We start from the raw sequence: 12,197 nt of genomic DNA, 5'->3' as shown, positions 1-12,197 counted from the left end.
TGTACTTAAGCAACATTTAAAAAATATAGGTATACTCAATTATAGGTAAAATTTGTCGCACATAATTCTTCCTTAACCGAAATAACGTCTTGTGTTTCGCTACAAAATTGGGCATGCCTCCTTGAATGAGGGAGGGAGGTCGCTTAAGTAACGTGTTGCCACAGGAAACGTATAAATATTAGCAACCAGCTGTATCGGGATTGTTTCTTAGGGGGAAGACAGGGGTATAGGTCATTTTCGTTTGGGGTCTCGAAGGAGAGGGCAAGATGGTGCGGCGAAAAGTAAGCATTATCGTTAGAAGCAACGACGAAAGATGAGGACGATGTCCCCTCGCTTCCGGTATGGCACGCGCCACGATGCCGGAAGTCGCTCGTGGATTCGAGGATATAGCATTAAGCCGCCGCGATATTTATACGAGAGGGCACAGTCCCCGATCCCAGACGTAAACCCACTCCGTTCTTAATTTAAACATCGCCATCTCTGGCTACGAAGAAATCTTGCGTAGCGCATGCTGGTACCAGGATTTACAGACGCATCCTTCTGGCACCTCTTGATATTCGAGATCATGGCAGTCTATCGGTGTACACATTATTTCATTATTTACAGTAGAATCCCTACGATAGTTTATTCTTGTTTATTTACGATTATCAGTTAAAAACATTAACGTGTAAATAGATGATAGCACTATTAAATGCTACTATCTAATTCTCACTTCTCTTTCTATTGATATGAAATATTTTTAAATTAGGAAACTAATTAAATGAATATATTCGATGTTAAATGCACGATGAGAATACACATTAAAATACAGAAAACAATTAAAATTTTAGTTTAGTGTCACATCTTATGGAAAACGGATTTTGAAGATTTGAGGATTATGGATAAGGAAGAGAAAAATCATGTCAACGGTAATGTAGTTTCTGCTGCTGAGATGGCTAGAATTCCGGCAGAAGTCTTGAAATATTTCACTGAACATTGACCCGATCGAAGTCTTTTGTAAGCGAAAATTTTTACCTGGACGGACGATCTTTTCCTCAGTTAAAGAAACAGAAAAAATGTAGTAAAACTGATACATTTTTTCGGATGCGTTCGGTTCGATCAGGTCTCTTTTCTTTTTAGAAAAACTTAAAATTTTTGACTCCGTCAAATATATTCTGAAAATATTTTACAACTCTTTTGTGTATTTTACAGGGTTGAGAAGTAATTCGTTACTTCACTAGTCTTGTAACGAAATTACAGTTGTAGTTACTTTTTTTAGTAACTCTGGTTCCTTTTTTCCATTTATAACTGTAACTTAAATTAGTTACATCTTTTTGCTAATTAATAACTAATTTACTTTATATCAAACTTATTCGTCAACATATGGATTAATAAAAGTAAAATAAATTCAGTGAATGATGATTATTTCTTATGATTGAAATATATTTTTATCTTTGATAATCATAATTTTTATTCCAAATGTATATATTAATTTATTATAAGTAATATAGCATGTAATCGAATGTTTAGTATAATAAATAAAATAATTTAAAGTGTTAAAAATGTATAAACTAAATATATACAAATTCTTCTAAAATTCTTTGCATTTAAAATAGCAATGCAAAAAATTATTAAAATTAATAGAAACGACTTGTTAGTTTTTAGGTAATTATGACTGAAATGTGTTGCTTTTCAGATTGTAATTTGAGTAATTTATAATGGTAACTAATTTCTGAGAGAAAAAAAACTGTAACTGGAACTAGTTACTTTTACAGAGTAACTTTCCCAATCCTGATTTTCCTCACAATTCATCAAGAATGTAACATAGTAAGATTAATCATCGATAATTATTTCTGTCGAATTAGAAAAGACACAAAATAAAAAAGCATATTTTCATCATAGGAACAGTCAAAAAAATAAATTATTTAATTTAAACATTTCATTGTGCATAACATTTTAGAAGAATAAAAGTAAATTGCGATACAAATGTAAGATGATAAATTGATCATGTTCATAGGAAGCGATATTTATATTTTTACAATATGTGCTCAAAGTTTATCATAAATCGTGAACGATAAATAAGTGACCAATTGTCTATATTAAATATTTTTTTATGCAGAATACAAAGAATAGATTAATAAAAACGCCAGTATATTTTGATGAAAGCTGATATTCTCATCTCTACTCAAAGAATTGCTTTTAATTGGAAGTATTTTGGTGACATAGATAAGAGTTTATTGCAGTAATTACATGACAGAATAAAAAATTTAACGTGCACAAATATCTAATATCATAACTTATTGTATAAATATTTGTAACCAATGATCATCTTGCGCAATATCCGAGGGGAAAAAAATCAGTTTGAAATCTAATCTGTTGAGAGACCATCAATCGAGATCTGCTCAATACGAACGTAGTAGTACATGTTATCCATCCGGAAATGGTGGGGCACACAAGGGATGCGACTCGATGTGCAGCACCCTAAAGATGGCGGTGTCCTAACCAGCTATTTTTAGGGGTACCGCGGAACATCTTGCCCCGTGAACACGTGCCACCATTGGTGTTTTTCTGTAGGGGAACATGCGGAAAGGGGACGAAAGTACGTGCAGCAGCACCGGTTCAGGGCTCACAGGGCACGCGACACATATGCATTTTGTTCGACGTTTACATATTTTTGGATACGTAATCGCCCATCAAGGAAAATCAAAGGATTTCCTTCTCTCCGATTTTTAGTGGGCATTGACCGTTTCACTAAGGAAGCTCAAAGCAAAATCTCGGACTTTGCCACTCTAGTGACATGACTGCGGAAAGATACGTTCTGACACATAGATATTCTTTTATACATAGATATTTGTGAATGGGGGTGCGACGAAATAAGAAAATGCATTTCTGTTCAATAGTTGAATAGTTGAATAATACCGAGTAAACATTTATTTATATTAAATAAATATTTACTTAATAAAAAAACATGATAGTTGAATCAAATTAATGGTTTCCGTATCAAGTATGTTTATAAATATATGTTTACAGTAAATATTTACTTAGAATTATTTAAACAAATATTTATTAAAATTTAAGATTATTTTCATCGTAGCGTACTTTCAACGAAATTATTTTAATCGCAGAATCTATATATTTATCTTAGTATGGCTTAGTGTGTCTTTCGAAGTAAGTTCCATTATTACGGAAACTGATATTTTATTTCTGAAAAATTTATCAATTATTAGCGATAAATTTATCATAAATCATTATTTTTAATAAACCGTACAATATAAACGATAAAAATAGATAACGGATAAGAATCAAAAATTTTTTTTAGAATTAATAATAAATTCACGATCGACTTTTGTGGTTACGTGAATATATGTATTTATCGTCAAATTATAATAAATAAGATTTTTATTATCTTTCATACGTTAGGAATTTTATATGTTCCAAATATTATGATGAATGTTGTCGAAATTTCGATAGCGAAATTTTTAAGATGACCGCTTGAAAAGCACATTCATCTCAATGCTTGATATTTTTTACATTATTATTATTTATCAATGAGAGATATGATTATATTTTTAGCTGAAAAGAATTCTAATTATTATGAGAAAACTTATTGGTATTTCTATCGCCAAAATTTATTGCCAAATTACGATGAAAACATTGATTTTCTATCAATCTCTAAGATTTAATTAATCTCGAGTCATGTAAGAAACGTGTTAAGAAATAAATAATGATTCCGAAAAGAAATTCTCTCAAATATACATCTAACAAAGATCTCTTCGCAAATATCTCTTCTATTGGATAGAAGAATACTACCAGCTGGGAACTCTAAATCTTTGACATACCATGGGAGATTTATTCACATGGAATAAATGGCCAAAAATGCGTACTGAACAGAAGAGGCGGGAAAGGAAAATACATTTTTGTTAATGATTAATAGTCGAAAAGGCAAAAATGTACGCACAAATACCGACCCTTCGGAAAACCCTCACGAAAAAGAAACGATAAAAGAAACCGATAAACCAAGATTTCTTGAAAAGCGCGCGGGGAGTAAAAAAAGACAGAGAGAAAAATCAAGTTCAAGGATGTTCAAGAATGTTGTTGATGTTTCGTAAGATGACACACACACATCACTTTCGCTGCTGCCGTGGCTCCTTTTCCGTGGCTTATCCCCGTACATATCCCCGTACATTATACCCAATTCTTTCCCCCACCGAATAAGTCTTTTAGCCTATAGTAGTCTACTACGTTAGCCTATATAGTCTACTCTATCCTGTCATAGCCCAATGTAAGCTTCTGCACCCCCGCTTCTAGCATTCCCCTCCTTCGTGAACTAATCTTTCTAGAAACTAAATTGGTTGCTATAATATTGTTCGTCTTTGAATCTCCTCAGTAACCGTCTAAATCTCAAGAACGTTTCTTTTCGAGATTTTTCTGTGAATATCGCTACGTGAATCTCGAGCTTGCAAGAAGTGGTAATAGCACGATAATATGGCTCCTAGGTAAATCTGAAAGAAAAAGCAACTTAATCTTCATTCGGGCAGTACGTAATGAACTCGGTATCCGTTGAGTTTCTTATAAAATTTGTGCGTGTAATTATTAATTCTCATTGTCCGACTCTTAGCTTCAAGAGATTTGAAAATATTTGCGATATGGGCTCTTTTTATTAAAGATGTATTAATTCAAAAAAGAAATCGGAAGAGACACAGACACTGAAAACGCGCGCGAGATAATCGCCGCGTTTTCAGCGCAACTGGCCGTATATCTATATATTGTGTATATATTAACTAAATCGATCGTGAACAAAAGAAATTTTTTTCTCTAGAAACTATTTATAGCGTTCTTTTAGAAGTTTTTAGAGAAAAAATATTTTAGGACATATAATATGTTATCTATTTTTGAAACATCATTCAAATAAAGAGTAAGAAAATATAGCGAGTTTATTCACGTTCGATTTAGTTAATTCAATTCCATTAACATTTTAAGTCCTGATTTTTTATGAAACTGATTATATTCTTAGAAATAAAATTGGCAAATGAATGCGATGAGAGAGATAATCTTTTATGCTCTCAAAAGTCTTACAAATATACATTTTCTGTTTGCAGATGCTTTGGTACGGTTGGACCTAGTGGAGCAAATTCCAAATGTGGCGATTATCTGTCACGAAGCACCGCATCTCTTCGGCCATGTTGTCCGCAATTATCTACTTGATATCGTGATGAAGTACCTGAACGATCAGGACAATCAGGCAAGTGAATCGTGCTTGTGTCGTGTTTTGCTCCACTTATCCAAAGCAAAAACCGAAGTATTTCAATAGCGATGTAAATATTGAGACTTTTTTTCTCTATAGGTACGACTAATGGCCCAAAGCGCGCTGACAATGTTGATGAAACGAGGCCTCCTTGACAATGACACGATCGAAAACAGAATCTGTCCTACGATAGAAAAACTTTCGTACATGTGGCAATTAGGATTTCGCCGCGATATGGCCGACGAGCATACTCGAAACGCGAACATCTCCGTAAGTTTCTCGTACTTCATTTGTCTTCCTATCCTTTCGTATTCTTATCCTCTTGTAAAGTAAAAATAATAGAAGAGTTAACATAACAGAAAGGATGTACACAATACATTCTTGAAATTACATTGCTATTTGAAGAAAGTTATTTATGAAGGCAGGGTAGACAGTGTAAAAAGTCCTTAAGTTCTGCGCAAGAAAATAATTATGTAAATTGAAGAAAACAAATTTTTATCATTTGTTTCTCTTTACGAGCAGACAATATGTAGATCAAATAGATATCTCTCTAAAGAAAGAGTCTCCTATTATTTTTTATATTCTTATGTAACTATAATTATTTAAGACAATTCAATTTTTTGAGATCTGTCTTTTGTATAGTCTATTTTATACCGAATTTTCGTTGTTGATACGCAAAAAAAGCTCCGAAATCTTATGTTCACGCGATTAGAGATAGATACGTGGCAGTCGCATTTTTTTCGCATGCGAAATCGGGAATACAGCTCTCAGTATTTACGGATTCCTCCTGAAAGACATGGGTAGTGAGATGTTCTTACGCAATCGCGTCTCACTATCTTGTCTTTCATGCGGCGTTCGCTCGCTTCGGCGATGTTGCGCAAAAATGAGAATCACATGATGAAAATTACACGATCTGTCGCGCCAACGAAAAAACGAGCCAAACGTCAAATCGAAGCAGGAAATTTATAACGATAAGAAGATAAGGAAAATGAGAGGAGAAATGGGGAGAAGGAAAGAAAAAGGAATGCAAGGAGTTTAGTACGTTTACGAGGTAAATGCGCTTTAAGAGCAAGATTAAAGGAGCAAGGAATACTTAGCCATCATCGACTTGAAGACTTCCATAAACAACAAAAAGAAAAAAGGAAAGATGAAGGCGAAGAGAGGGCATACTTTTACCATCAAAGTTGGTTTGTCATAGAGTTCGACTATCACAGCCAGCTTTGATGATCAAAATTGTGTCCGTTTTCAACGCGCTCCAGTGATTAAGAGACCAAAGGCGAGAGAGAGGAGGAAATTAAATGACACAGAATAGAAGAGGAGTAATGGAAAAATACGTGAGGCTTGAGAAAGACAATGGAGAGACAAGAGACGATACGTTGGAGGTACACCGTTACAACACTATGAACGGGGATATACCTTTTGCGGTCCGATACATCAAATTGGTTGTGGAATGTTTCGAGTCATATCACAGCCATTTTGATGAGCTGGCTCGCAGAATTGATCGTCGAGAAGATTCCACTTTTGCCGTCAATATACGTACCTGTTGAATCGATAACACATGCGACACATCTGGAGACAAACGCGTAAAACAAATGACAGGAAAGGTTGCGTTATATTCACATTTGCTGCATCGTCAAATTTCACAAGAGATCCATTTTGAAAGTCACCACACGAAGAAGCTATCCGAGCCATTCGAAACGATGAATAGCGTCACACACACACACAGGAATGAACGCGATCCAATCGTCAAATTGGTTGTGGCGTGTTGCTTCTCTGAATTTCATATCACAGCCATTTTTGACGATTTGGATCGCCGTTTTATGCACCGCTCTCCGTTTACGTCGTACGGAAGTGTAAAAGGATGTATGCAAGGATCATCGTATGATGCTTTGAAGATATTCTCGGCTACAGAGGAAAGCGTGCTCGCGTTGCTCACAAAGTGGTTGTAATATGCTGACGTAACGATGTTCATATCACAGCCAGCTTTGATGAGCGTTGCGACACTCACAATTCGACAAGTTTGGAGTGTGCGAAAGAAATTACAAAGAATGGTAATTATAATTAAACATTTAGGAAACTAAGTCTAGAATAATAATCGATTGGAATAGGGAGAAGAGGTTAGAAAGCGAATAAATATAAATAAAAATTCTTATCGATGTTGTAAAAAGATGCGTTTCTACACAATTATTTAAAAAAATATAATAAATTTTTTACAGTAAGATAATTTTATATATATTATGCATATATCCATATTTATATTACAATTTTCATACGTATACGTTTCAAAAAAATAAAGAGATAATGATTGATTTTTCACGGAAATATATTTGATTAAATATTTTTTTCATGTAGTTTAATTATTTAAATGCGATTATGCAATTTATATTCGAATAAATGTATTTATCTTTATGTGATAAAGAAATATGTCATTTTGTAATGTAATATAAATATAGTTCGTATATCTTGTGTACAATAAGCGTCTATTAACTAAATGCTCATCTCTCAGGAAAGGCTGAATAAAATCGATTGTTCCTCCCATCAGAGTGGTTGTGATGTGGTGCTATTGATTCATATCACAGCCAGCTTTGATGAGCGGAACGGAACGATGTATCTCACCTGTTTCTTAATATTTTATAAATATTACTTAATATATTGTAAAAATATTGTTCTTATCGTCCTGTGTGTGTGTGTGTGTGTGTGTGTAAAATTGTTGACTTAAGTGCACTCATTTACATATACTTGTTTAACTATTTAAGACAATTTCAATTTGCGTAGTCAGAAATGATTTTGAGAAGCGGCTAAAATTAAAACATAAGTTTATAAGTCTATATTTAACGTTAAATAGATACGCGATAGCACTATCTATTTAATGTTAAATTTCTCGTAATGATAATTCATTTTTTCCCAACGTTCCATATTTTATATTGATTCGCAGCTCATGTGTAGATTGGCACCGCTGATTGGTAGCGAACTTACAGAAAAGGTCTTTCTGCCACGATACTTAGACCTATGCGAGGATAACGATATGATGGTGAGGAGAATCTGCGCTACTCACTTTGGGGAAATGTGCATTGCTGTAGGAAAGGAGAAATTGTACAGCAAATTGGTAAGTCTTATTCGTAGATATAAAAATGGAAGACTAAAGAGTCCATGTATATTTTGATATCTAGTATAAATGAAAGTGGTACCGTTTACTGATGTATTCGAATTGTCTCTAGATTCCTATGTTTATTGATCTGTGCGGTGACAGAATATGGAACGTGCGAAAAGCGTGTGTCGAGGTCATGATGCCGGTTTCTTGCTGTTTGACGGCCGAACATCGGCGATTATTACTTGCGGATATACTGGCTAAGCATTTGATCGATGATTCCAAATGGGTACGAATATCAGCTTTTCAGATACTTGGACCGTTCATATCAACTTTTGCCAAGCAGTTCGCCGAAGTCACTTATAATAAGAATGGTGAATTAGTGTATATCAGTAAGCAGGATAATCATCCCAGGTACAACAGCATACTTTTCTGTTGCCATTGCAATTTAAATTCATGTTGATCTAACTTGAATGCATGTTTGCGCAGTATATGTTACTCGTACGAAGGAATCTTTCCTATGAAGAGCGCGTTCAAAAATCAAATATCAGATATGGACGAAGATATGATAGCAAATACCAAATACAGATATAATACTAAAAGTCCATTTTATCTGCCTGTGATGAACGTGAGACATGAAGACGTTAAAGTAGCGGAAGAAGATGATTCTGTAAAAGAAGATGATTACCAAAAAACGGAACTTGACTGCTCAAAAGTATATATAAATAAAACGATATATCATAACATTGACATTTGTTAAAATTTTTTTGAATGAAGACTACAATACAAGTTGTATTTTTTGTTTTAAATTTCTTTATAGTTCTAGAAATCATGACAGGTAGTTTATCTTTCAAACATAAACGTTATTTAAAAATAAATTTGTTATAATTTCATATAAAAAAAATTTCATATCAAAATTCTTATAAGCTTGTTATGAATTCATTATGTATATGCCACTTAAAATTATTTAAATGTAAAATTATATTTCTATTATTTTTTATTTTCAGTCTTGGCGTGAAAAAATTCACCAATATAAAATAAAGAAAGAAACGCGTGAAGCGGAAAAATATAATCCATTTTTATATTATTATATATCTCCGGATATACCACTGGATGATGAACTTACTCATGCCGCAAGGCAATCGGCGATGAATCGTAATAATGTCCCGAAAACGGCGGAAACTGAACAAAATTCCACCGAAGAAAATAGTTCGTCTTGCTCTTCCGAAAACCCAGTTCCTGTCGTGAATTCAAATAATGATAATTCAAATATGAACGAACTATTAAACGATGATTCAAATGTAAATGTCTATAAAATCACATTTTTTTCCAAAAATGCAGTTCCTTACGTGAATTCGAATAGAGATGATTCAAATATAAATGAGCAATCAAACGATGATTCAAATGTAAACGTCTTGGAAATGATCAAATTCTTTGATAAGCAAAAGGAAAAACAAGACGACGATAAACAAAAGGAAAAGCAAGACGACGATAAACAAAAAGAAAAACAAAATGACGAGTGTATCTCTCCAAATCCAGTGTATGTCGATGGAGACAAACGCCCTCGAATTCGAAAACATTGTCTAAAAATTTTACGAGAAAAGTACGAGGAGCGGAAGAACCTAGAGAAGCGGAGCCTAGAGAAAAAATTTTATATATATGACGAAGATTCTATGAGCAAAAGTGACGAATCTTGTAAGAATTTAAATGCGAAGCATAATAAACAAGAGATTGTACCTCAAGAATTAATCAATTATTATGTATCAATGGCCAATCCGAATCAAGCAATGTTCATGGGTTCCTCCATTGATATCCCACATTATTGTGCCTTTAGTTTTCCTGCAGTTGTGCTCACGTTGGGCAAAGAGAACTGGCATTACTTGAAGAAAGCTTACCAATCGTTGTCAAGCGCAAAACACTGGAGAGTTAGGCGTACTCTAGCATCCAGCATTCATGAGATTGCCATGATTTTAGGCGAAGAACTCACTGCTACTGATCTCGTTCCAATTTATGACGGTTTTATTAAAGATCTCGACGAGGTCAGAATAGGTGTGCTCAAGCACTTTGCAACTTTTCTGAAAATACTCAAACCCGTCGATCGCTGTCAATATCTATCAAGATTGAGCGATTTCCTTGCTACAGATAACGAATGGAACTGGAGGTTTAGGGAGGAATTGGCCACACAATTGCTCGAGATTGTAAGTCTATTCAGTCCGAGCGATGTGGCCCAGAGTATCGCGCCGCTGTCTTTCCAACTACTTGTAGATAAGGTTGCTGCTGTTAGAACCATCGCGCTTGAACTGGTAAGATAATTGCACCTATCACATATATCATAGTTCATAATTGTTTTACCTATAAACTTGAATTCAAATTCCTTTAGATCACACGAATAATGTGCTACTTGTCCAACGAGGATGCTTTGGTAATGTCCCTTATTCACGAACTTCGAGAGACTCTAGTTCTAGACGCTAAAAAATGGATACATCGGCAAACTTATGCGCTTGTATGTGCCCACCTGATTCGCAACAACGCGATCCCGGAAGAGAAGTTTTCTAAGGAAATGTTACCATGTTTGATAAGTTTATCGTGTGATAAAGTACCTAATGTAAGGTTAGCCGTTGCGAGAACTATAGCAACGGATGTGATTGCGATGGGCGGTAAGTATTATTAAAGTACTATATTATTATCATAATATACTGCGCTAATTTGGTATATTATATCTCATTTCGTATATTTTTATTTTTAGTAGATAATTTGGGCATAGACACGATGGAAGAAGTGGAAAGAATACTTACGAAAATGCGTCTTGATGTGGACCGAGATGTACGAGTATTAGCTGGAGGTGAAGAGCAGCAAATAAACATACTAGCTTATTGTTCCTCTGATGAGAATAATCAAGTCGAACAAGCAAGAAATATACTATTTTAATAGTAATGTATTCTGATCTCATGGATCACAATGAAGTCACTGTGTGCTTATATATAATATAAGAGGGAAATGAACCTCATATATGTGTGTGTGTGCGTGTGTATACAATATCACAATATGCGCCTTGGTTCTTCTTCCACACAAGTGACTTCTTGTTAAGGATAAAAGTGTGCAACTAGCTATGAACATCAAGCTTTGACTGCAATCTGACGTACATATATCAAATCTACCGGATAATAATAATTGCAGATAAGTCGACAATGTTAAAACAACACTCAAAGTTATCAAATATAGCATTCACAATTTAAGTAGTATCGAATGATAGGTAAGATTACAATTTACATTGTTGACTGATTTGCGTCCTTTTAATCTAGGACAAAATTGTGAATGCCAATGTGCACGATATGTGACTATTGATACTGATTACGTAACGATGCATAGTTAAGAACATTTATATGTATGCGTGAATACATGCGCGTGAAGAATAGATGCGTTTTATCAATGTGATCAATTTGTATATGTAACGCTATGTGTTCTCCTGAATAAGTCAAATATTAAATAATTGAAAGCGTTACATTAGCATTGTCTTTCTCATTCGCTTAATTCATTTCACGAATGTTCGATTATACAACTTTTGGTACTATATCTTATATCGTTATTTTCTAGCATTTTTTTATTGTACACTTAGTCAAGAGTGAGACGCAGCATTAACATCAAAATATAAATTAAATAAGGCGCATTTTGTTTAAATCAGCATTTACGAATGTGTCATGTATGAGAATATTTTGCAGATTGTTTATCATTAAACATGTTTGATAATTGACATATCTAAAAATATGTTCGATGAAAGAAAAATAGATTCTAATTATATCTGCACGCTAGAAATCTTAATCTTTATCAACAATTGTTTTTAATTATCAAATGTCCATTTTACCTTGCATTTAAAAGCAATCTTGG

At 34.0% G+C, this 12,197-nt stretch overlaps 1 protein-coding gene across 5 annotated transcripts in view; it reads left to right on the top strand.

The window, feature by feature from the left end:
• The window catches only part of LOC108750896 (serine/threonine-protein phosphatase 4 regulatory subunit 1-like), a 140,467-nt gene extending 129,206 nt beyond the window's left edge, over positions 1 to 11,261 (top strand). For 4 of the 5 annotated variants that reach the window (XM_018490735.1, XM_018490737.1, XM_018490738.1 and 1 more), the window contains 8 exons: positions 5,079 to 5,221; positions 5,324 to 5,494; positions 8,160 to 8,330; positions 8,443 to 8,726; positions 8,802 to 9,027; positions 9,320 to 10,615; positions 10,693 to 10,969; positions 11,059 to 11,261. In XM_018490735.1, the coding sequence (XP_018346237.1) occupies positions 5,079 to 5,221; positions 5,324 to 5,494; positions 8,160 to 8,330; positions 8,443 to 8,726; positions 8,802 to 9,027; positions 9,320 to 10,615; positions 10,693 to 10,969; positions 11,059 to 11,240 (2,750 nt within the window). In that variant the 3' untranslated portion in view covers positions 11,241 to 11,261. The remainder of the gene's footprint in view (positions 1 to 5,078; positions 5,222 to 5,323; positions 5,495 to 8,159; positions 8,331 to 8,442; positions 8,727 to 8,801; positions 9,028 to 9,319; positions 10,616 to 10,692; positions 10,970 to 11,058) is intronic. The other variant, XM_018490736.1, reaches the window with a different exon arrangement.
• The last annotated feature ends 936 nt before the right edge of the window (positions 11,262 to 12,197 follow it).

Source organism: Trachymyrmex septentrionalis, unplaced genomic scaffold, assembly GCF_001594115.1.
Source record: "Trachymyrmex septentrionalis isolate Tsep2-gDNA-1 unplaced genomic scaffold, Tsep1.0 scaffold38, whole genome shotgun sequence".
In the NCBI taxonomy this organism is placed as follows: domain Eukaryota; kingdom Metazoa; phylum Arthropoda; class Insecta; order Hymenoptera; family Formicidae; genus Trachymyrmex; species Trachymyrmex septentrionalis.
This window is presented reverse-complemented; position numbering and strand designations above follow the sequence as displayed.